The sequence below is a fragment of the Schistocerca nitens genome, chromosome 10 (assembly GCF_023898315.1).
Source record: "Schistocerca nitens isolate TAMUIC-IGC-003100 chromosome 10, iqSchNite1.1, whole genome shotgun sequence".
Classification (NCBI taxonomy): domain Eukaryota; kingdom Metazoa; phylum Arthropoda; class Insecta; order Orthoptera; family Acrididae; genus Schistocerca; species Schistocerca nitens.
In genome coordinates this window covers 99518044-99544682 of record NC_064623.1, presented here as the reverse complement: position 1 = coordinate 99544682, position 26639 = coordinate 99518044, and the positions used below count along the sequence as shown (strand labels likewise).

Genomic DNA, 26639 nt, shown 5'->3' with positions numbered 1-26639 from the left:
GCAGGCTGCTATTCTCCCATGGAGACGATCGTAGAGATGCTGGATGTAGTCCTGTGGAACGGCTTGCCATGCCATTTCCACCTGGCGCCTCAGTTGGACCAGCGTTCGTGCTGGACGTGCAGACCGCGTGAGACGACGCTTCATCCAGTCCCAAACATGCTCAATGGGGGACAGATCCGGAGATCTTGCTGGCCAGGGTAGTTGACTTACACCTTCTAGAGCACGTTGGGTGGCACGGGATACATGCGGACGTGCATTGTCCTGTTGGAACAGCAAGTTCCCTTGCCGGTCTAGGAATGGTAGAACGATGGGTTCGATGACGGTTTGGATGTACCGTGCACTATTCAGTGTCCCCTCGACGATCACCAGTGGTGTACGGCCAGTGTAGGAGATCGCTCCCCACACCATGATGCCGGGTGTTGGCCCTGTGTGCCTCGGTCGTATGCAGTCCTGATTGTGGCGCTCACCTGCACGGCGCCAAACACGCATACGACCATCATTGGCACCAAGGCAGAAGCGACTCTCATCGCTGAAGACGACACGTCTCCATTCGTCCCTCCAGTCACGCCTGTCGCGACACCACTGGAGGGGGGCTGCACGATGTTGGGGCGTGAGCGGAAGACGGCCTAACGGTGTGCGGGACCGTAGCCCAGCTTCATGAAGACGGTTGCGAATGGTCCTCGCCGATACCCCAGGAGCAACAGTGTCCCTAATTTGCTGGGAAGTGGCGGTGCGGTCCCCTACGGCACTGCGTAGGATCCTACGGTCTTGGCGTGCATCCGTGCGTCGCTGCGGTCCGGTCCCAGGTCGACGGGCACGTGCACCTTCCGCCGACCACTGGCGACAACATCGATGTACTGTGGAGACCTCACGCCCCACGTGTTGAGCAATTCGGCGGTACGTCCACCCGGCCTCCCGCATGCCCACTATACGCCCTCGCTCAAAGTCCGTCAACTGCACATACGGTTCACGTCCACGCTGTCGCGGCATGCTACCAGTGTTAAAGACTGCGATGGAGCTCCGTATGCCACGGCAAACTGGCTGACACTGACGGCGGCGGTGCACAAATGCTGCGCAGCTAGCGCCATTCGACGGCCAACACCGCGGTTCCTGGTGTGTCCGCTGTGCCGTGCGTGTGATCATTGCTTGTACAGCCCTCTCGCAGTGTCCGGAGCAAGTATGGTGGGTCTGACACACCGGTGTCAATGTGTTCTTTTTTCCATTTCCAGGAGTGTATAATGGTAAGACAGAGATTTAGGAACCAGGTTTTAAATTGTAAGACATTTCCAGGGGCAGATGTGGACTCTGACCACAATCTATTGGTTATGAACTGTGGGTTAAAACTGAAGAAACTGCAAAAAGGTGGGAATTTAAGGAGATGGGACCTGGATAAACTGAAAGAACCAGAGGTTGTACAGAGTTTCAGGGAGAGCATAAGGGAACAACTGACAGGAATAGGGGAAAGAAATACAGTACAAGAAGAATGGGTAGCTTTGAGGGATGGAATAGTGAAGGCAGCAGAGGGTCAACTAGATAAAAAGATGAGGACTAGTAGAAATCGTTGGGTAATAGAAGAGATACTGAATTTAATTGATGAAAGGATAAAATACAAAAAAGCAGTAAGTGAAGCAGGCAAAAAGGAATACAAACGTCTCAAAAATGAGATCGACAGGAAGTGCAAAATGGCTAAGCATGGATGGCAGAGGACAAATGTAAGGATGTAGAGGCTTATCTCACGAGGGGTAAGATAGATACTGCCTACAGGAAAATTAAAGAGACTTTTGGAGAGAAGAGAACCACTTGTATGAATATCAAGAACTCAGATGGAAACCCAGTTCTAAGCAAAGAAGGGAAGGCAGAAAGGTGGAAGGAGTATATAGAGTGTCTATACAAGGGCGAAGTACTTCAGGGCAATATTATGGAAATGGAGGAGGATGTAGATGAAGATGAAATGGGAGATATGATACTGCGTGAAGAGTTTGACGGAGCACTGAAAGATCTGAGTCGAAACAAGGCCCCGGGAGTAGACAACATTCCATTAGAACTACTGACAGCCTTGGGAGGGCCAGTCCTGACAAAACTCTACCATCTGGTGAGCAAGACGTATGAGACAGGCGAAATTCCCTCAGACTTCAAGAAGAATATAATAATTCCAATCCCAAAGAAAGCAGGTGTTGACAGATGTGAATATTACCGAACTATCAGTTTAATAAGTCACAGATGCAAAATACTAACGCGAATTCTTTACAGACAAATGGAAAAACTGGTAGAAGCCGACCTCGGGGAAGATCAGTTTGGATTCCGTAGAAATGTTGGAACACGTGATGCAATACTGACCCTACGACTTATCTTAGAAGAAAGATCAAGGAAAGGCAAATCTACGTTTCTAGCATTTGTAGACTTGGAGAAAACTTTTGACAATGTTGACTGGAATACTCTCTTTTAAATTCTGAAGTTGGCAGGGGTAAAATACAGGGAGCGAAAGGCTATTTACAATTTGTACAGAAAGCAGATGGCAGTTATAAGAGTCGAGGGACATGAAAGGGAAGCAGTGGTTGGGAAGGGAGTGAGACAGGGTTGTAGCCTCTCCCCGATGTTATTCAATCTGTGTATTGAGCAAGCATTAAAGGAAACAAAAGAAAAGTTCGGAGTAGGTATTAAAATCCATGGAGAAGAAATAAAAACTTTGAGGTTCGCCGATGACATTGTAATTCTGTCAGAGACCGCAAAGGACTTGGAAGAGCAGTTGAACGGAAAGGACAGTGTCTTGAAAGGAGGATATAAGATGAACATCAGCAAAAACAAAACGAGGATAATGGAATGTAGTCGAATTAAGTCGGGTGATGCTGAGGGAATTAGATTAGGAAATGAGACACTTAAAGTAGTAAAGGAGTTTTGCTATTTGGGGAGCAAAATAACTGATGATGGTCGAGGTAGAGAGGATATAAAAGGTAGACTGGTAATGGTAAGGAAAGCGTTTCTGAAGAAGAGAAATTTGTTAACATCGAGTATTGGTGTAAGTGTCAGGAGGTCGTTTCTGAAAGTATTCGTATGGAGTGTAGCCATGTATGGAAGTGAAACGTGGACGATAAATAGTTTGGACGAGAAGAGAATAGAAGCTTTCGAAAGGTGGTGCTACAGAAGAATGCTGAAGATCAGATGGGTAGATCACATAACTAATGAGGAGGTATTGAATAGAATTGGGGAGAAGAGGAGTTTGTGGCACAACTTGACTAGAAGAAGGGATCGGATGGTAGAACATGTTCTGAGGCATCAAGGGATCACCAATTTAGTACTGGAGGACAGCGTGGAGGGTAAAAATCGTAGAGGGAGAAAAAGAGATGCATACGCTATGCAGATTCAGAAGGATGTAAGCTGCAGTAGGTACTGGAAGATGAAGAAGCTAGCACAGGATAGAGAAGCATGGAGAGCTGCACCAAACCAGTCTCAGGACTGAAGACCACAACAACATACATATAGAGAAATGTTACTTAAAAATAAACAGTCTTAAAGTAGATTAATCTAGAACTCTTTCTCCATTGTTTTTCACTCTAGCTGCTGGTGTGGCGTTTGAGGGGAAGGAGGGGGGCAGTGTATTGCTAGAAATCGAAATCAGTGATGTCTTCTGCTGGTTTTCTTCCTTGTGGTTGACTATGTATATCACAGCCTGTATAGGATGCAGATAGATTTGCATCAGTTATGTGTTACGAAAATAGTGTGAAAGGCTTTTATATGACAGTTGATCACTTACAATTTCATCATCTTGCTTCTTCACTTGCATCACTGGTGTAATGGTGGAGCTGTTGATTGACATTACACTAAGGTACATAATATTTTGTCACTGACTGCCGACGTAATTCCCTGCACAAATTGTTTCGATGTTATACACACAACACAAGATGACGGACTGTAGCATTTGTGTCTGTATGGATTATCGAGGTTTTGTATCGATATTCTTGGTACTGACAGATTTGTAGTCAGTTATTTACATTGACATATCTTTAATCTATTGAGTTAGAACTTGCTTAAGACTATTGAAGAATGAGTTTTTGAATTCGGTTATTTCATTAAGAATGTTATCTCCATTCTTTGTCTTATGTATGAAAATTTCCATTTCTTCCATGATATTCATTCCCTTACTTTTTCTTATTTTGTGTAAAATTTCGAGGTCGTCTTCGATTTTCAAAGGGGGGGGGGGGGACTGTGTCTTTAATGTGAGTTGCTACTGCTGATTTGTTACATTTATCAAGCCTGTAGCAGTCTAAATGTTCTTTGAATCGGGTTCTGAAATTTCTGCCTGTTTGGCCCATATAATATTTATTACATTGGCTGCAGGTAATTTTGTAAATGCCAGACGCATCAAGACTGGTGTCTGGTGGTTTTATATTGTGAATAAGCTTCCTAGTTATGTTGTTGTTGGTGCTGAAGCTTATTTTTACTTCTGTGCTTTTGAATAGTCTTGCTAATTTGTCAGATACTGTTCCAAGATATGGCATTTTTACATCTTTGACTGCTGGGTCACTGTCAGTTATGAGTGTAGTTTGATGTTGTTTGTTCAGTTTATTTTGTATGTGTTGTGACATGGTATTAATTAGAGAAAGGTCAAATCCATTGTTTATTGCAGCATATGTTATGGTTTCTATTTCTTGTTGGAGTTCTGTATGTTGAAGTGTAAATTTGTGTGCTCTGTACAGCATTGATCTATAAGCAGCTTTTTTGTGGGAGGAGGGATGTGTTGATGGGTTTGGTATAGTGGCGTCAGTGCCAGTAGGTTTTCTGTAAACACTGAAAGCTACCTTTAGGTTGTGTTTTGATATTTTTATGTCACAAAAAGGTATGGTGTGACCCTTCTCTAATTAATACCACTCAGGCACACTGAGCCGTGCATGTTGACGTGCAAAATGACCAAGGGCAACAATGCGCGTCCGCATGCGCATACCAACTCCCATCATGCTCCGTAGCGAAGCTTGCAGTCTGAACGTCCTGAAGCAAACTGTTCAGAAGTTATGACGATTTTATTTCATATAGTTCAATAATTGCCACTCCGTGTATAGTTTACACGAAACAGAAGGAAAGTGGAGCCACCAAAAGGTGTTGAGTTTTGGATGAAAGGACATTGTTGTGCTGAGAAAGTTAATTGGTGTGATACTACAGACTTCCTTAGAAGCGGCCAGAAGCTGTAGAATTACTTAGAAAAAGACGGCAGTGGCGCAGCCCTTGAAGTGTAAGCTGGCCTCGATCTGCTGTAGCGGCAGCCTCGCCACGCCACGCCGCGATGTGTGTGTGTCTGTGTGGTCAGTAACCCGGCGTGGGAGGGGCTGAGTCAGCGCCTGGCCCGCTCCTAACCAGGCACCGCCGGCGACCGTGACAGGACGCGGCAGCGCGCGGACAAGTCTGCAGGAGTCTTCTCTGCGCGCTGATGGTCTGTCGGACATCGGTTTTTTTTTTTTTTTCCTTTATTGTATTTCAATTCCCCATCGGGGCGGGCTGGCAGCAGCATAGGCGCTGCTCTTCAGCCGAAAGACATAGAACAAAACAATAGAAGACATTTAAAAACAGCAAAGGAGAGAATAAGGTGAACATAGATATAAAAAAGGGGAACATCATGGAAGACAATAGACAAAAAACGGGGTGACTGTAAAAAAAACTGTTTAAAAGTAGCACACACAAAAAGCCACACACTGCGACGGTTAAAAGAACACAAGGTACAGTATGACTGGAGCATAAAGGTAGCGACGGATGGCATAGCACATAACGTAACACTGACGGCGAACCTCAAGGCAGGACACAATTAAAAGCACACCTCTTGACGCACACGAGAAACAGCACTAAACAACACTGATGTGGCACACCGATGAAGAGCAATACAGAGGATCTGCCAGGCGCTAGGAGATGAGGGAGACCTGAAGAAGTGAGGGAGGGGAAGAGATGGGGGAGGTGAGCGGGGGGCGCGCAGAAGAGGGCCAGCTAGGGAGGGATGTGGGAAGGAGAGAGGCAAGGATGGGGTGCAGGGTCTCAGGGGAGGGGGGGACGGAGGAAAATCCGCTCTGGGAGAAGGAGGAAAGAGGAAAAGGGGGCCGTGGGGAGAGGAGGGGGGGAACAAGGCCAGGTTATAGTTGGAAGGAAGGGTAGATGTCACGGCGAAGTTCGTCATCCGGAAGGGGGAGCGGACATCGGCTATGTTTACCTGTTAAATGCCTCAACTGGCCCATTCACTACACGAGTTACTATGTAACGTCTTCAAACCCTCTGATGACGTCTTGGTAAGAAATTGAAACTAGAGGTTGAATTGCAGGGTGGTTTTAATTAAACTTGAACCAGTGTATGCAGAAAACTGTTTAGCATCCCCGTACCCACCGTTATAGGAATGATGTTCAGACTGTACACAGCTGTAGTTGCATTGTTAGTACTGTTAGTGCCATTACTTGCCATTAGGCGTCGCTGCTGTTACGGAGACGTATGGTTGAAAGACAAGCATCAATGTGCACTGTAACTGCCGCTACCTTCAGAATTTGAAAGAGACGGTTCCAGTCAATATTGCCAAAAGCTTCCTCTAAGTCTACAAATACTGTAAACGTAAACTTTCTTCTAACAAGGGAACCTTCCCATCGCACCCCCCTCAGATTTAGTTATAAGTTGGCCAGTGGATAGGCCTTGAAAAACTGAACACAGATCAATCGAGAAAACAGGAAGAAGTTGTGTGGAACTATGAAAAAATAAGCAAAATATACAAACTGAGTAGTCCATGGGCAAGATAGGCAACATAAAGGATAATGTGAACGTAGGAGCGCCGTGGTCCCGTGGTTAGCGTGAGCAGCTGCGAAATGAGAGGTCCTTGGTTCAAGTCCTCCTTCGAGTGAAAAGTTTAATTTTTTATTTTCAGACAATTATTATCTGTCTGTTTATTTCTTTATTTTCACGGACAATATTTGCTGGATTCATATTGCCCACGGAATACATCTCACGTATTTAATGCACTCTCGTCCAAAGTAGCGAACAGTCAACTGCCAGCCAGGGAGCCTCGTTAGCAGGAATACTCTCTCTTCCGTGCGCTGTAGTCGACTGACGTCGTGTGTTTCGATGTTTGTTTAGGTGTAGCGTCCCCATGCTACAGTGCAGTTACCTCGCATCGGACGGACGGACGGACAGATAATAATTGTCTGAAAATAAAAAAATTAAACTTTTCACTCGAGGAAGGACTTGAACCAAGGACCTCTCGTTTCGCAGCTGCTCACGCTAACCACGGGACCACGGCCCTCCTGCGCTCACATTATCCTTTATGTTGCCTATCTTTCCCATTGACTACTCAGTTTGTATATTTTGCTTATTTTTTCATAGTTCCACATAACTTCTTCCTGTTTTCTCGATTGATCTGTGTTCAGTTTCTCAAGGCCTATACACTGTGCCAACTTATAACTAAATCTGACGGGGGTGCGATGGGGAGGTTCCCTTGTAAGAGAAGTGCTATAGATACTACATATAGCTTTCATATTCCCATTTCTGTTCAGTGGCATGTACCTAATAGGTTATAAATATGTTCTGTTGATGTTTTCGACAGATATATTTTCTCATAAATTCATTCATACGCCGAAAGTATACCGATGATGAAAAATAGTAGGGGGGGGGGGGGGGGATCGTTTGGCTGTGGAGCACAGAAGGCGTTTTCCTAATTTTCGCTTTGCTCCCTTCCTCCCTCACGAGAAAATTGAATGTTATAGACACCTCTCGTAGGAAATTCAATGTATTTTCACGTGCTGTAGCTTTTATTTGTTATACATAATTTTAAAATTGTGGGTGTGGGGGGGCGGGCGCTACTGACGTTTTCGCAGAAAGACCAAAACTCTCTGCTTTTAAGCGCACTGTAACGTCAATGCCGCTAGTCAGGAAATCGAAGAAACTATTGCATTTTGTAGGCAGTTTTGTCTACTTTAATTTGGTTTAGAATGGTTATCTTCGAACAGCGCATTGTTTTCGAAATATAAACGGAAAATTGAAAACCGTGCGAAAATTTTGATTTTTTTAAATATTTTCCGTTGAGAAACCGACCTCCTACGAGACAGCCAAAATGAAAGTCGGGTTCAGCACAAAAAAAGTAGAACCCTCAAGGAAAAAATTCAGCGATTTTATTACGAAAAGTAGGCCTTTTGTGACCGCGCGGTTCTAGGCGCTTCAATCCGGAGCCGCGCTGCTGCTGCGGTCGCAGGTTCGAATCCTGCCTCGGGCATGGATGTGTGTGCTGTCCTTAGGTTAGTTAGGTTTAAGTAGTTCTAAGTTGTAGGGGACTGATGACCCCAGATGTTAAGTCCTATAGTGCTCACAGCCATTTGAACCATTTGATTCCCGGCTGGGTCGGAGATTTTCTTCGCCCAGGGATTGAGTGTTGTGTTGCCCTCGTTATCATTCCATCATCATCAGTGGAAGGCAACGCGAAATCACCACTGGAATCACTTCCCCACATACTCATGCAGTGGACCTCTCTGACAAGGTTTCCCCCATGACAAGACCTGCAGTAAGGCAGAACACAAAGTTTAGTTTATTACGAAAAGGGTTGTTTTGATCATCAGTGTCTGAACTATAATCGGCAGTGTGTGAACGATACTTCTTCCGAAAGTCTGATGGCATGTCTCCAGTTTCATCGATTCTAAACACAAGGTTGAATAGTCAAAAATGGTTCAAATGCCTCTGAGCACTGTGGGACTCAACTTCTGAGGTCATCAGTCCCCTAGAACTTAGAACTACTTAAACCTAACTAACCTAAGGACATCACACACATCCATGCCCGAGGCAGGATTCGAACCTGCGACCGAAGCGGTCTTGCGGTTCCAGACTGTAGCGCCTAGAACCGCACGGCCGTTCCGGCCGGCGCTGAATAGTCGTTTGGTTGTCACTTCCAGGAATGATTTTAGAAATTCAGGAGGCGAAGGAATGTTGTATGCCCCTTCGGTCTTATTGGATCTCAAGGCTTCCAAAGCTCTGATACATTCTGACTGGACTGGATCCATGGGAGCTATAACGCGGTTGGTATGTTACTGGTATGTGCATTAGCGTGCGGAATGTTGGAAACATTGCAAAGATTTTTTTTTTATTCGTGCAGCACAAACAGCCGTTGCGTTTGACTTGCGCGGAAGTTACGAGCAATTGTCCGGTCTCTGTAGATGCCTTTTAGCCATTTAAAGCGAGTGAGAGCATAATGAGGGATGGAGACAGGGGGAGAGACAGACCGTCGCGGAAGAGACGGATTGATTTAGGCAAATGAATCGCTGCGGTACGTCAGTTCAGGGGGATATACGCAGCTGTCTCGGGTGAGGCAGCTCCGCCTGGCCTGCTTCATCCAGGGACGCGATACGATAATCTCGCTGGCTAACAGCGCCGTTCTCGTCTCAATAAACTCTCGCAGCGGCTGACCACGCATTAGCACACAATCGCGGGCAGCTCTGCTGGAGCACTCGAGATGAGATACCGCGCCGCTAGGAGTCCCACCACCAGCGCTCTCAATAGCACTGGACTGCTGCTAAGTGGAGTTCCGCAAGGCTCTGTTCTCGGCCCGCTACTCTCTTTATACACAGTGTGAGGCGGCTAATGATTTCACTGCAAATATCTTTAGACGTGTTCAAGATGTTGATTATCCGTATTCACCTAGACAAGCATTCACGGGAGGCGCTCAAAGTAATATTCAGCCTTTCCACGACATCATTAGCTTGATCGAAAGATCCGTAATATGATTGATTTTCAAGCTATGCATTGTTATCAGTGTCGAGTTAGAATTCTAACCCAACTAATCAAAGTAACGCACGCTATCTTCTTTTATTTCTCCATTTTATGACGAATTTTGAATGACAGCAGCCGCGCGGGATTAGCCGAGCGGTCTAGGCGCTGCAGTCATGGACTGTGCGGCTGGTCGCGCCGGAGGTTCGAGTCCTCCCTTCGGGCATGGGTGTGTGTGTTTGTCCTTAGGATAATTTAAGTTAAGTAGTGTGTAAGCTTAGGGACTGATGACCTTAGCAGTTAAGTCCCATAACATTTCACCCACGTTTGAACATTTTTGAATGACAGTAAACACAGCTTTATTGCAGTGATAAGTTCCAGTGTTATCTACACTAATGCTCATAAATTAAGGATAACTGCAGAATGTGGTGCCACACAAAGTGGCACTACACACAACTGGCGCCAATAGTATAGGCACCACGGAACACACACGTCACAGATCTGTAAGTCCACATTATTGTTAATAAGTTGAGAAAACCGTCCCGCAACACACATGCTGCAAAGCGCCACTGTTTCCTGCGCATGTACCCTGACATCAATATGGGATATGATCACCATGCACACGTATAAAGGCCGCACAACGGGTTGGCATACTCTGGATCAGGTGGTCGAGCAGCTGCTGGGGTATAACCTCCCATTCTTGAACCAGTGCCTGTCGGAGCCCCTGAAGTGTCGTAGGGGTTTGAAGACGTGCAGCGATACGTCGACCGAGAGCATCCGAGGGTTTAGGTGTAGAGAAAAGGCAGGCCACTCCATTCGCCTGATATCTTCTGTTTCAAGGCACCCCTCCACGATGGCAGCTCGGTACGTTATCATCCATTAAGAGCAAAGTGCGACCCACTGCACCCCTGAAAAGGCGGACATACTGGTGCAAAATGACGTCCCGATACACCTGACCTCTTACAGTTCCTCTGTCGAAGACATGCAGGGGTGTATGTGCACCAATCATAATCCTACCCCACACCATCAAACCAGGACCTCCATACAGGTCCCTTTCAAGGACGTTAAGGGGTTGGTATCTGGTTCCAGATGAAAACCCGGCGAGAATCACTATTCAGACTATACCTGGACTCGTCCGTGAACATAACCTGGGACGACTGTTCCAATGTACTGTGTTCTTGACACCAGGCTTTACGGGGTCTCCTGTGACCAGGGGTCAGTGCAATGCACCTTGCAGGTCTCCGGGCGAATAAACCGTGTCTGTTCAGTCGTCTGTAGACTGTATGTCTGGAGACAACTGTTCCCGTGGCTGCGGTAAGGTACCGAGCAAGGCTTCCTGCAGTACTCCGTGGCCGTCTGCGGGCACTGATGGTGAGATATCGGTCTTCTTGTGGTGTTGTACTCTGTGGACGTCCCGTACTGTAGCGCCTGGACACGTTTCCTCTCTGCTGGAATCGTTGCCATAATCTTGAGATCACACTTTGTGGCACACGGAGGGCCCGTTCTACGACCCGTTGTGTTGACCAGCCGCCAGTCGCCCTAGTATTCTACCCCTCATAACGTCATCAATATGTGTTCTTTGAGTCATTTTCAACACACAGTCACCATTAGTACGTCTGAAAACATCTGCGCACTTACTCGCTGCACCGTACTCTGACATGCACCAACACACCTCTGCGTATGTGGACTGCTGCCAGCGCCACCGTGCGACGACCGCAGGTCAAATGCGCCGCATCGTCATCTAAACAGTCTGCGTGGTGTCTGTTTGTTCTGTGTCGTGTCTCCCTACCACTTCCGCGCAAAGACGCTCTGAGCGTGCTTTTTAGGGAATTGACTAGTTTGAACCTGGGACCTGTTGCTGGTAAGGAGACGCCAGACCACACATGACATGTAGAATTCAGAAGAGTTCAGTGAGACTAGCGATGATATAACCAAATACTTAATGATTTCAGCGTCAGCTCCACTGCACTGCCTGTAAAAGAATCTTAACACTAACTAAATTTAGTGGAAAGAGTTCAAGGCTTTCCTATCTTTAGTTAGCTGGTAAAATAACGTCGAAAAAGCAGTTAAGTTTACCATTGGAAATTTTATTCTACTCACAAAACATTGTTTATAAATTGCACTATTGATAAAAGGAAATGTTTTAATACAGTATGGTAAAAACCAACTGCGTTCAACAAAAATGTGAACGAATATTCCCCGAGTGGGTTTCCAAGTTCTACAATGGATCGAAGGATGACCTATGCCATATCACATCCTTAATCAAAGTTTAAATTAAGTTTCACAAGAGAGAAAACTATCAAAATGGTCTACAGTGACCCTCAATTATCTTTAATTACTTATCTAACTTGTCGTAAATTACAGTGGCTGATGTGACTTCTCAATAACTATATAACAGAAAAATCATCGCGTTTCAGATTTTTACTTCAAGTGGCAAATGTGAACACCATGAGCTTTAATTGACGATTAACACTAGTATTACGCAAAAAAGGGATGTAACAGATGACACTTCTGCAGTTCTGAGTGAAGCCTTATGCGCTCAAAAATGCGGCATCGCGTGGGTTCATTACCTTGTCGGTGTTCGTCAGGGGGCGGCGGCCGGCGCAGCTCCGTCCACCTCGCCCTCTCGGAAGCAACTCCCTCCTAACGTCTCCTTACTACAATTTACCGAAGTTGGTTTAAAAAAAAACTACCTGGCTGTGTTTTCATCTGACCAATCAGGGTCTCAATGTTAACCTTAAGCTCCGCCTACAAAAATTCTGTCTATCCAATGAGAAACGTTATACTTTTCATGGTGGGGCAATGTTTTTAAAGTTTGCAATGTAACAGAGACGCGAAAAAGTCTCACGCTAAAACTTGGAGCTGGTGTGGTCCTTTTAGCGTTATCGTAAGATCTACACTGTTTTTCTGGAGGGCTCCATCTTTTAACATGGGCTGGGGGGTGGTCCTGATGTAACAGAGACGCGAAAAAGTCTCACGCTAAAACTTGCGGGTGGTGTGGCCCTTTTTGTGTTATCGTAAGATCTGTACTGTTCTTCTGGAGGGCTCTAGCTTTTAACATGGGCTGGGGGGGTGGTCCTAACGTAACAGAGACGCGAAAAAGTCTCACGCTAAAAACTTGCGGGTGGTGTGGTCGTAGCGGTTAGCTGGCGACATGGGTGTCCGTCCCTTATCGTAGGGCCTTCTCGCTTAACACGGTTCTGCTCTCGGCTTCTCGTTTCTCCCCTCGGAACTGCGTCTGTGTCACGGTGGGAAGGTATGACATGCATTTAGGCATTCTTGTGTTAGTCTGTGGTATTCCATTTGCTCACTCGTTACTCGTATTACTTTGGTTAATTTAATGTCACGATTTATTCGGAGCTATGACATACTACTGGATTTGCTTATCATGTCAGGGTTTTCATGGAAGATGTTGGATTTGCCTGACACCTTACAGTCATACCCCGAGGTGATTTTAACCCGCAAACCGCCCACCAGAGCGTTGTTTCACCATGTATCAGCATTATCCTTAATTTATGAGCGTGAATTTATTTTTTCCTTATTTTATTCTGTTTCTAGACCGTGAATTGAAAACGAAATTTTAAACTTGTAGCTACAACAAATCATACAGTAGCATAATAAACACTCATCGCGAAGGAATTATCTGAATGGGACGGAAATCGGGAGATGTGATGTACACGTACAGACAAGAAAGATTACAATTTCGGTAAAATTTTGGTGATTTATTCAAGAGAAAGAGATTCACAAATTGGACAAGTCAGCAATGCGTTGGCCTAGCTCCAGCCCTTATGCAAGCAGTTATCCCGCTTGGAACTGACTGACAGAGTTATTGGATGTCCTCCTGAAGGATATCGTGCCAGAAGACAGCCAAAGGTATCCTGCTGAGGAAAGAAATAGTACCCCAGACCATCACCCTGGTTGAACTGCTGTTTGGCGGGCGACAGTTGAAAATGGTTCAAATGGCTCTGAGCACTATGGGACTTAACATCTGAGGTCGTCAGTCCCCTAGACTTAGAACTACTTAAACCTAACTAACCTAAGGACATCACACACATCCTTGCCCGAGGCAGGATTCGAACCTGCGACCGTAGCGGTCGCGCGGTTCCAGACTGTAGCGCCTAGAACCGCTCGGCCACTTCGGCCGGCGGCGGGCGACAGTTGAAAATGGTTCGAATGGCTCTGAGCACTATGGGACTTAACATCTGAGGTCGTCAGTCCCCTAGACTTAGAACTACTTAAACCTAACTAACCTAAGGACATCACACACATCCTTGCCCGAGGCAGGATTCGAACCTGCGACCGTAGCGGTCGCGCGGTTCCAGACTGTAGCGCCTAGAACCGCTCGGCCACTTCGGCCGGCGGCGGGCGACAGTTGAAAATGGTTCAAATGGCTCTGAGCACTATGGGACTTAACATCTGAGGTTGTCAGTCCCCTAGACTTAGAACTACTTAAACCTAACTAACCTAAGGACATCACACACATCCTTGCCCGAGGCAGGATTCGAACCTGCGACCGTAGCGGTCGCGCGGTTCCAGACTGTAGCGCCTAGAACCGCTCGGCCACTTCGGCCGGCGGCGGGCGACAGTTCAAAATGGTTCAAATTGCTCTGAGCACTATGGGACTTAACATCTGAGGTTGTCAGTCCCCTAGACTTAGAACTACTTAAACCTAACTAACCTAAGGACATCACACACATCCTTGCCCGAGGCAGGATTCGAACCTGCGACCGTAGCGGTCGCGCGGCTCCAGACTGAAGCGCCTAGAACCACTCGGCCACATTTGTTTGTCTGAACATGTGCATCACATGTACCGATTTCCGTCCCTTTCGGATAATTCCTTCGTGGTGTGTCGTTTTTTTAAGTCTTAGAGTGTATGTCAGGACAACGCGTCGTCGTCGTTGTAGTCTTCAGTTCTAAGACTCGTCTGATGCAGCTTTCCATGCTAATCCACGCTGTGTCAGTCTCTTCATCTCTGAGTAACTACTGCAAGCTACATCCTTCTGAATATGGTTGTTGCTCTGATCTCCTGGTCTCCGTCTACGATCTTCACCCACCACACTTCCCCCCAGTACTAAACTGGTGATCTCTTGGTGTATCAGAACGTGTCCTGTCAACCTATCCCTTCTTTTAGTCAAGTTGTTTCATTATTCTTCTCCCCAGTTGTATTCAGTACGTTTTTATTGGTTACACGGTCTACCCATCTGTTCTTGAGCATTCTTATGTAGACCACCACATAGCAAAGTATGAAATGTACGCGTGGCTGGGGCCTTCCGTCGGGTAGACTGGTCGCTTGCTTGACGTTACTTCGGCGACTTGCGTGTCGATCAGGATGAATCATGATGAAGACAGCAGTACGTCCAATCCCCGAGCGGAGCAAATCTCCGAACCGGCTGGAATCAAAACTGGATGTAACAACGTATGCCATGACGTAATGATCACGCGGTGGACGGGACGTGAAATCGGAAACTTCCTTTTTCTTCTCCATACTTCTTTCCCAGCCGTATTTGCTCCTTCACACCCTCCTTTGTTCCATTTCTGTGCTCGTACAGTACATCTTTAGTATATCGAAAACATTCCTTCTTCCTGTTTTTCAGTTGCCATACTAGAAGCGTCCATAAAGCAAGTGAGGTGATAGTTACCAGAACTGTTTTATTTCTTATTTTTTGTTCATTCCTTGACTTAGGCATGGATGCTTTCCCTCAGCTTCAGTCACACAGGATGCAACCATAGTACACAGTACCATCTTACAGAATATTATTTCCCTCCTCCTCCTCCTCCACCCCCTCCTCTAATTTCATACACATGGGTCAACAGTTGATTTTGCTTTAACTTCGTGATCCTTCGTTTCAGGATGCAGACGAAGAACGTGAACCTGAGCCAGGACCAGCTGAACAACTCAGTGCTGGAGGTAAGTGTGGCATAAAGTTGAAACAAAGTATTCTGTTTTAAGAAAGTAATAATAAAGTACAGAATATAAATCGAGAGAGAGATAAACGGAAATGAGTTCACGTTAAGGGCAAAAAGTCTACCTACTATCCATCGCTCCTCTGGCACACAGATACGACGGGAAGTTACACATTATTGTGGCGGACCAAGTAACTTTTAGTGAACGCTGCACTGCACATGACACGGCTTTTCAACATAGTCACCAAGATTCTTTAGACAATTATCGGCACGTTCTACCAGTTGCTCAGTTCCTCGGCGGTAGAAATGCGCTCGCTGCCCACGTAGCCACTGGAGATCCGCTGTGTGTTCCTCCTCAGGGGTGAAAAATCGGCGGCTGCTGCGAATCAGTTACCCGACTGCCTGGACACTGTCCTCTGTGCTCGATGTGGATGCCCTTCCCTCCGTGTCAGCACCGTTCACGTCTGTGGGGCCTCGGTCACATTATTTGCACCATATCACTACGGTTGGCGGCGACATTACACTTGGTGCGAATATCGCCAGAATTTTATTGTGAATCTGTGTGCAATTTTGGCGTTTTGTCCACATGACTCTTACCGGTCCGCGTACACAGTTTCAGTTGCCGCACGGGTACACTCCCTCACTGTGGTGCCCCTGTCACACGTACCGCAGCACAACTGTGTCTGTAGGAGGCCTGGAACACGTACTCTCTCCTGACGATGCGCAGTCGTCTTACCGTGGGAGGACATGTGTAACATACTTTTTGAAGGCCTTCTTGCACAGTCATCCGGAAGCCATAACGCGGGTGCCGTTTCACTACTGTCCTGTGCCCTGTTGTTGCGTCACTAATTTTGTGCCGTTCTACTCTACACTACACTATACAGTGTAAACACTCTGCAGCACGAGAGAGTTGGACTGTTGATAGGTTTAACCCTTTGTTGCCGGACGGTACTTAAAAGTACCAGTAAGTTTTGACTCTCATTATTTTCTCGTGGTGCAGTTTCGTGATCTGAGAGCCTGTCGGTACGTAACAGTAACTCTGCTCTACTGTTTCATAGATGTTATTGTGCAATATATAGACCTCTCTGGCGGTCAGAGCTTGAAATTGTTTTTCGCGTGCTGCTGTGAAAACAGAAGATTGTATGTGCTTGTTTCCATGGTGTTGCCTGAATTTGTGCGCAATTTATTGAAACTTCCGTTGAGTTTTCCATTGTACGTACTTACCTTCTTTGTTTTTTTATAATAGTTTGAAGCATTACGTTACAAGTGAATGAGATAAAGTGGAAAATATAAGGCGGACTTATTAGTACCGTCAGGTTGTGCGAACCTTTTTTGTAGCAAAATTGCGTCACCTCTCACTAGTTGTTCTGTCCACTTTTTCTCACACAGAAATCCGTAAATACATTTGCCTGTGCAACAATTAGAACAAACAGGAAAGGTTTGCCAGGGAATTTACCTAAAGGAAAATGTCTAAATCAAATCACAGAGAGTCATCTTTAGATCTAACAGTATTTCAATAGAAGGAAAATACAGTAGTGTATTTTGCGTCAAACTTTACAGTAGTGTATTTTGCGTCAAACTTCCATAGCACTGAACAGAGCGTAGTGACAAGAAAACAGAAAGATGGAACTAGTATGACTATACCATGTCCAGTTATTGTATGTGATTACAATAAAAACATGGGTGGTGTGGATCATGCAGACAGATTACGTTCAACTTGTGGTCTTGACAGGCGATCAAAGAAATGGTGGCACCGTCTCTTCTGAGGAGCAATAGAAATTTCTTTTGTCAATGCTTACGTCATTTTCAGTGATCTACATGGGGCACTGCCACTGCTGGAATTCAGGCGTGATGCGGCACTAGGGCTAATGAATGAACAGCAAGTGCCAAATCTCAAAAAGAGAAACTCTGGTAAAGATGAAATAACTCTCCCAAAGAGAAGGAAGGATAACTTTTCTGTTCCGAAGGATGTACGTCTTGGCAACCGAGGACACCATTTTGTAGTGTTCAGTTGTAAAACAGGACGATGCGAAATGTGTGCGAAAAATAAAATTCAGTCGAGACCACATTCACAATGTAGTACATGTAAAGTGTATTTGTGCTGCAATATGAAAAAGAACTGTTTCCTACAATTTCATGAGGTATCACTAAATATGTGATATGTGTATACTATCAAAAATGTATAGCTGTTACTATGTATTGTGTAGCTGCTCTAGAATAAAAATATGCGAAATTTTAAAAAAATCAGAAATATCATATTTCTGTTAATTAATTTTCTAATGTAAAAATATTTAATATTTATGTTGAATAAGGTACAAGTTATAAAAACTGGAGCATTTTTCTGCGCATGTTGTCATTCTGTCCATGGAGTCTGACGGTACTTCTGAGAACCAGGAGAGAAAAAAGTTGTGAAAAATAAAATAAAATTTTACAAAAAATCCTAGCGTCATTTGAGGCCACAATAGCATAAATTCTGCAAAGAAAATGTTAAAAAGTAATTTTTTTCCTATGTCGGGAAACAAAGGGTTAAAAACATCGGGGATCCGAAATATCGATGTTTATAAAAAATCATCACCGGCTCCTGATATATCGAAAAGATGTATCGATATATTGACAGTAAAAATATCGATGCAGGGACCTGTAAAAATATCGGCTGCAGTGAACACATAGCGTGTTGTGGGGCGATCACTCTGTTGTAGAAATAATTCAAAAGCCAAGATTGCTTAAATACTGTTTACTGGATGACCGGTTTCAACACACTAAAGGTGCCATCATCGGATCTGTGAAGATACAACATGACAGGTTTGAGGGAGGGCTTACGTGAGTTACACTATATATATTACTATTAGTACAGTACCACATAACTGAAGGTACCTTAACGTTTATAAACCATACATGAGGCAGACCAGCTGATATAAAATCATTGTCACAGAAATAAAAAACAACTTCTCTCATGGTTATTCTATTCCATCAGATATGTCACAAGATAAAACTATTTGGCACATGAGCGCAGCGGTCATGTTATATCTTCACAGATCCGATGATGGCACCTTTAGTGTGTCGAAACCGGTTATCCAGTAAACAGTATTTAAACGATCCTGGGTTTTGAAGTATATTTAAGTATTGATTTGTTATTAGATATTCCGTACATCAAAAAACTAGCAGCCTGCCACTATCCTTTAGAGCAAGAATTGAAAGGAAAACGATGCACGTTCACGCTTGGCTATAACCACTTTGCTAACATTGGTAACTGCATTTAAGTGGCACAATAAAAGGTGTCCCACGGGACCGTCGTTCAGTTTCGTCACATGTTAGATTTGTCCGCAACACTTCATCTCGACTCCTTGTTTTTTTCATTTCTGCAAACGCCAGTTGTAGAGTCAAAATTGCGTGGTGAAGCTAAACGTTGCTGTTTTTGTTGGTAGCCCCAAGCGCCGATTACGTCAGCCTTTCCCGTCACAGTTCTCTGGACACCGCAATGACCAGTCTTGTTTAGATTTTTGTTCGTCACTTTCAACAACTGTTTTTGGAGACTACCGATGGGGAGAAACAGCACGCTAGTTGCACTAAAAATAGTTTCTTAACACAACTAGTGCGCTGTTTCTTCACGTAGGAAGTTTTGTTATTCCATTCACTTCGTCACCCCCCGAGTGCAATCAGACTACTCCTTTCGTACCGACCTATACTTGCTTTACAAGTGAAAGAGAAAAACTGGACGTGATGAAAGCTCAAAAAGTAGTGAGACTCCTTCACACTGTGAAACTAAAATTATGTTCTATTTCAAAAGAACGACTTCAAATATTTGCCGAAAACTGTGAATAAAATAATATAAAATGAAGATATTGGCACTCGATATTGCCAGACAACATTCCATTAGAACTACTGATGGCCTTGGGAGAGCCAGTCATGACAAAACTCTACCATCTGGTGAGCAAGATGTATGAGACTGGCGAAATACCCACAGACTTCAAGAAGAATATAATAATTCCAATACCAAAGAAAGCAGGTGTTGACAGATGTTGAGCAAGCAGTAAAGGAAACAAAAGAAAAATTCGGAGTAGGTATTAAAATTCATGGAGAAGAAGTAAAAACTTTGAGGTTCGCCGATGACATTGTAATTCTGTCAGAGACAGCAAAGGACTTGGAAGAGCAGTTGAACGGAATGGACAGTGTCTTGAAAGGAGGATATAAGATGGACATTAACAAAAGCAAAACGAGGATAATGGAATGTAGTCAAATTAAATCGGGTGATGCTGAGGGGATTAGATTAGGAAATGAGACACTTAAAGTAGTAAAGGAGTTTTGCTATTTAGGGAGTAAAATAACTGATGATGGTCGAAGTAGAGAGGATATAAAATGTAGACTGGCAATGGCAAGGAAATCGTTTCTGAAGAAGAGAAATTTGTTAACATCGAGTATAGATTTAAGTGTCAGGAAGTCGTTTCTGAAAGTATTTGTATGGAGTGTAGCCATGTATGGAAGTGAAACCTGGACGATAACCAGTTTGGACAAGAAGAGAATAGAAGCTTTCGAAATGTGGTGTTACAGAAGAATGCTCAAGATAAGGTGGGTAAATCACGTAACTAATGAGGAGGTATTGAATAGGATTGGGGAGAAGAGAAGTTTGTGGCATAACTTGACTCGAAGAAGGGATCGGTTGGTAGGACATGTTTTGAGGCATCAAGGGATCACAAATTTAGCATTGGAGGGCAGCGTGGAGGGTAAAAATCGTAGAGGGAGACCAAGAGATCAATACACTAAGCAGATTCAGAAGGATGTAGGTTGCAGTAGGTACTGGGAGATGAAGAAGCTTGCACAGGATAGAGTAGCATGGAGAGCTGCATCAAACCAGTCTCAGGACTGAAGACCACAACAACAAAATTGGCAAGGGGGGGGGGGGTTGTGGCATGCTATTACTGACTACATCTATCGATATTTTTGCAAAACGGTAAAACGATATATCGATATTTTATCAACAGCCGTGCTACAGAGCACTGCACAGCACCGTACGCCCCTACACTGCATTACTGTACTGCACTTGATGTCAGGAGTAAAACCGGTTTCTCTATTATTTTTTTCTGGACTGTTATCCCCTGGTGCGGTGAGGCACAACTCAGGAATCGCTGGGGCTGTGCTACCGTTGCAAGTCACTGGGAGAGAGGTTGCTGTCACGGTCCCAGGATGCCCTTTCTGGTCCTCCCCGTCTCTCACCCGCTCACTGCTTCCGGAACGACGTTCTGGTTTCGTGTTCTGCCTCGGTGCGTCTCGTTGTTTTGACGCACGGTTCCTTCTTGCTTGCCTCTCAGCCATGTAGGCTTGCACTTTGTACGCTGATGTTCCGCGTGTCAGCAAGTTTTGCTAGTGTCACGGGCGTAATATGCAACATGAGACGCCTTCCAAGCCTATAGTAGATCCCTCGAATATAGACCATTGCCTAATAGCTGGAACGGAGCACGCGTGACACCTGTCTACAAGAATGGTAGCAGAAGTGATACACAAAGCCGGCCGTTGTGGCCGAGCGGTTCTAGGCGCTTCAGTCTGAAACCGCGCGACCGCCTCGGGCATGGATGCGTGTGATGTCCTTAGGTTACTTAGGTTTAAGTAGTTCTAAGCTCTAGGGGACTGATGACCTCAGATGTTAAGTCCCATAGTGCTCAGAACCATTTGAACCATTTGATACACAAAACTGCCGTCCAATACCTTTGACATCCACTTGTTGTTGAATCTTAGAATATGTTCTGAGGTCAGACGTAATGGGCTATCTCGAAGAGAATGACCTTCTCCATGCCAACCAGCATGAATTTCGAAAACATAGACGATTCAGCTGTTTATCAACGCCACTAACACTAATATCTATTTCATTCCTCGGTGAAATCAAAAGCAGAGGCGGTAAAATTAAGGGCGCAATGGGAATTCCACAGTTAAATGTAAAGGAGAGATCGGATGGATGCAAGGAGAACATTGAGGGCTTCCATGAGTGGGAAGACTTCTCTGATGTCGTCAGAGAAAAAGAGTCAGGAGTCGACTGGGAAGAGATAGTGGATCCAGTATTGGAAAGAGAATTTAGAAGAGCTTTGGAAGACATAAGATCGAAAAAGACAGAAGGGATAGATAACATTCCATCAGAATTTCTAAAATCACTGGGAGAAGTGGCAACAAAACGACTGTTCACGTTGATGTGTAGAATGTATGTGTGTGGCGATACGCCAGCTGACTTTCGAAAAAAACATCCACACAGTTCCGAAGACTGCAGGAACTGACAAGTACGAGAATTATCGCACAATCAGCTTGACAGCTCAACCATCGAAGTCGCCGACAAGAATAATATACAGAAGAATGGGAAAGAAAATTGAGGATGAGTTAGATGACGATCAGTTGGGCTTTAGGAAAGGTAAAGGCACGAGAGAGGCAATTCTGACGTTGCAGCTGATAACGGAAGTAAGACTAAAGAAAATCCAAGACACGTTCAAAGGATCTGTCGACCTCGAAAAAGTCTACGACAATGTAAAATGATGCTACATGTTCGAACTTCTTCAGAAAATAGCGGTAACTGTAGGGAAAGACAGGTAATGTGTAATATATGCAGGTACCAAGAGGGAATAATAAGAGCGAATGACCAGGAACAAAGTGCTCGGATTAGAAATCGTGTAAGTCTTTCGACCCTACTGTTCAACCTGTACAGCGAAGAAGGAATGACGGAGATAAATGAAAGTTTCAAGTGTGTAATTAAAATTCAAGGTGAATGAATATCAGTGATAAGATTCGCTGATGACATTGCTATCCTCAGTGAAAGTGAAGAAGAATTACATGGCCTGCTGACTGGAAAGATCACTCTAATTAGTGGAGAATATGGACTGAGAGTAAATCAAAGAAAGACGCAAGTAATGAGAAGTAGCAGAAATGAGAACAGCGAGAAAGTTAACATCAAGATTTGTGATCACGAGGTAGATTAAGTTAAGGAATTGTGTTACTTAGGCAGAAAAATAACCCACAACTATCGGAGCGAGGGAGACATAACAAGCAGACAAGTACTGGCAAAAAGGTTATTCCTGGCCAAGAGAAGTCTATTAGTGTCAAACATAAGCGTTATTCTGAAATTTTGGAGAATTTAGGTTTGGAGCACAGGATCGTATGGTAGTGAAACATGAACTGTATGAAAACCGGAAAAGAAGAGGTTAGAAGCATTTGAGATGTGCTATAGAAGAATGTTGAAAATTAGGTGCTGATAAGATAAGGAATGAAGAGTTTTTCCAGAGAATCGGTGACGAAAGGAATACGAGGGCAGTTCAATAAGTAATGCAACACATTTTTTTTTCTGAAACAGGGGTTGTTTTATTCAGCATTGAAATACACCAGGTTATTCCCCAATCTTTTAGCTACACAACACTATTTTTCAACGTAATCTCCATTCAATGCTACGGCCTTACGCCACCTTGAAATGAGAGCCTGTATGCCTGCACGGTACCATTCCACTGGTCGATGTCGGAGCCAACGTCGTTCTGCATCAATAACTTCTTCATCATCCGCGTAGTGCCTCCCACGGATTGCGTCCTTCATTGGGCCAAACATATGGAAATCCGACGGTGCGAGATCGGGGCTGTAGGGTGCATGAGGAAGAACATTCCACTGAAGTTTTGTGAGCTCCTCTCGGGTGCGAAGACTTGCATGAGGTCTTGCGTTGTCATGAAGAAGGAGAAGTTCGTTCTGAGTTTTGTGCCTACGAACACGCTGAAGTCGTTTCTTCAATTTCTGAAGAGTAGCACAATACACTTCAGAGTTGATCGTTTGACCATGGGGAAGGACATCGACAGAATAACCCCTTCAGCGTCCCAGAACACTGTAACCATGACTTTACCGGCTGAGGGTATGGCTTTAAACTTTTTCTTGGTAGGGGAGTGGGTGTGGCGCCACTCCATTGATTGACGTTTTGTTTCAGGTTAGAAGTGATGAACCCATGTTTCATCGCCTGTAACAATCTTTGACAAGAAATTGTCACCCTTAGCCACATGACGAGCAAGCAATTCCGCACAGATGGTTCTCCTTTGCTCTTTATGGTGTTCGGTTGGACAACGAGGGACCCAGCGGGAACAAACCTTTGAATATCCCAACTGGTGAACAATTTTGACAGCACTACGAACAGAGATGTCAAGTTGAGCACTGAGTTGTTTGATGGTGATCCGTCGATCATCTCGAACGAGTGTGTTCGCACGCTCCGCCATTGCAGGAGTCACAGCTGTGCACGGCCGGCCCGCACGCGGGAGATCAGACAGTCTTGCTTGACCTTGCGGCGATGATGACACACGCTTTGCCCAACGACTCACCGTGCTTTTGTCCACTGCCAGATCACCGTAGACATTCTGCAAGCGCCTATGAATATCTGAGATGCCCTGGTTTTCCACCAAAAGAAACTCGATCACTGCCTGTTGTTTGCAACGCACATCCGTTACAGACGCCATTTTAACAGCTCCGTACAGGGCTGCCACCTGTCGGAAGTCAATGAAACTATACGAGACGAAGCGGGAATGTTTGAAAATATTCCACAAGAAATTTCCGGTTTTTTCAATCAAAATTGACCGAGAAAAAAAATGTGTTGCATTACTTATTGAACTGCCCCCGTATATGGAAAATACTGAAAAGGAGGGGCAGAATGGTAGGTCTTCTGTTAAGAGTTCAGGGAATAGCTTCCATTGTGCTGCAGGGAGCTGTAGAGGTTAAAAACTATAGAGGAAGACAGAGATTGGAATACACGCAGCAGATAATTGAGGACGTAGGTTGCAAGTGCTACTCTGAGATGTGATATGAAGAGGTTGGCACAGAAGAGGAACTCGTGACGGACTGCATCAAATAAGTCAGAAGACTGATGAAAAAATAGATAAGTAAATAAATTAAATTAAAAATATCATGTGAAATCCAACTGGCACTTTTCTCACATGACAGTCTGAAATCCATGGATCAAAGCAGTCAGGTAGATGCAGTACTTCTTGATTGGCGAAAAGCATTTGACTCAGTACCACAGCCACGCTCACTGTCAAAAGTTAGATCATATGGGGTATTAAGTGAAAGTTTTTACTAGATTGTGACCTTTTCGTTGGGAGGACGCTGCGTGTCATCGTCAGATGTGGAAGTAACTTCGGATGTGCCGCAGGAAAGTTTGTTGGGACCCTTTTGGTTCACGTTCTACATTAATGACCTTGTAGATAATATTAATAGCAACCTCAGACTATTTGCAGACGATGCAGTTCTCTATGATGAAGTACTGTCTGGAAGAAGCTGCACAAGTATTCAGTCAGATCTTGATGAGATTTCAAAGTGGTGCAATGATTGCTTTAAATGTTCAGAAATGTAGTGTTGTGCCGGCAAATTCATACAGATACCTGGGTGCAACTGTAGGAATATGAAATGGAATGATCACATAGGCTGAGTTATGGGCAAAGCAGGTGGTATATTGGTCTATCGGGGGAATACTGAGGAAGTAATATCAAAGGAGACTGTTTACAAATATTGGTCAGGTGTGTGGGACCTGTACCAGATAGAATTGGCACGGGCAGCACGAATGAGGACAGGTTTGTTTGACCCTCGGGAGAATGTCACCGAGATGTTGTAAGGACTGAACTGGCTCTCCATACGTGTATGGAACGAGGAAAAGGACGTCACTGGAACAAGAAAAATCCCTAATAACTCGTGCAATGGAACGCCGCTCCCATACGTTTCACAGTGGTTCACAGAATTTAGATGTACATGTGGATTCTGAGGGTGCGTGTGAACCGTGAGCAGATACTTTCGGAGGATATTGGCTGAGAATTTCACAGATTTTTGTACGGGCCTAAATTTCACTGGGCGCAGTTTTGATATACACTCCTGGAAATGGAAAAAAGAACACATTGACACCGGTGTGTCAGACCCACCATACTTTCTCCGGACACTGCGAGAGGGCTGTACAAGCAATGATCACACGCACGGCACAGCGGACACACCAGGAACCGCGGTGTTGGCCGTCGAATGGCGCTAGCTGCGCAGCATTTGTGCACCACCGCCGTCAGTCTCAGCCAGTTTGCCGTGGCATACGGAGCTCCATCGCAGTCTTTAACACTGGTAGCATGCCGCGACAGCGTGGACGTGAACCGTATGTGCAGTTGACGGACTTTGAGCGAGGGCGTATAGTGGGCATGCGGGAGGACGGGTGGACGTACCGCCGAATTGCTCAACACGTGGGGCGTGAGGTCTCCACAGTACATCGATGTTGTCGCCAGTGGTCGGCGGAAGGTGCACGTGCCCGTCGACCTGGGACCGGACCGCAGCGACGCACGGATGCTCGCCAAGACCGTAGGATCCTACGCAGTGCCGTAGGGGACCGCACCGCCACTTCCCAGCAAATTAGGGACACTGTTGCTCCTGGGGTATCGGCGAGGACCATTCGCAACCGTCTCCATGAAGCTGGGCTACGGTCCCGCACACCGTTAGGCCGTCTTCCGCTCACGCCCCAACATCGTGCAGCCCGCCTCCAGTGGTGTCGCGACAGGCGTGAATGGAGGGACGAATGGAGACGTGTCGTCTTCAGCGATGAGAGTCGCTTCTGCCTTGGTGCCAATGATGGTCGTATGCGTGTTTGACGCCGTGCAGGTGAGCGCCACAATCAGGACTGCATACGACCGAGGCACACAGGGCCAACACCCGGCATCATGGTGTGGGGAGCGATCTCCTACACTGGCCGTACACCACTGGTGATCGTCGAGGGGACACTGAATAGTGCACGGTACATCCAAACCGTCATCGAACCCATCGTTCTACCATTCCTAGACCGGCAAGGGAACTTGCTGTTCCAACAGGACAATGCACGTCCGCATGTATCCCGTGCCACCCAACGTGCTCTAGAAGGTGTTAGTCAACTACCCTGGCCAGCAAGATCTCCGGATCTGTCCCCCATTGAGCATGTTTGGGACTGGATGAAGCGTCGTCTCACGCGGTCTGCACGTCCAGCACGAACGCTGGTCCAACTGAGGCGCCAGGTGGAAATGGCATGACAAGCCGTT

The 26639-nt window shown here is 45.4% G+C and overlaps 1 protein-coding gene across 2 annotated transcripts in view; it reads left to right on the top strand.

The window, feature by feature from the left end:
* The window catches only part of LOC126210051 (uncharacterized), an 895609-nt gene that overhangs the window by 256500 nt on the left and 612470 nt on the right, over positions 1–26639 (top strand). For both annotated transcript variants that reach the window (XM_049939166.1, XM_049939165.1), the window contains exon 2: positions 15556–15613. In XM_049939166.1, the coding sequence (XP_049795123.1) occupies positions 15557–15613 (57 nt within the window). In that variant the 5' untranslated portion in view covers position 15556. The remainder of the gene's footprint in view (positions 1–15555; positions 15614–26639) is intronic.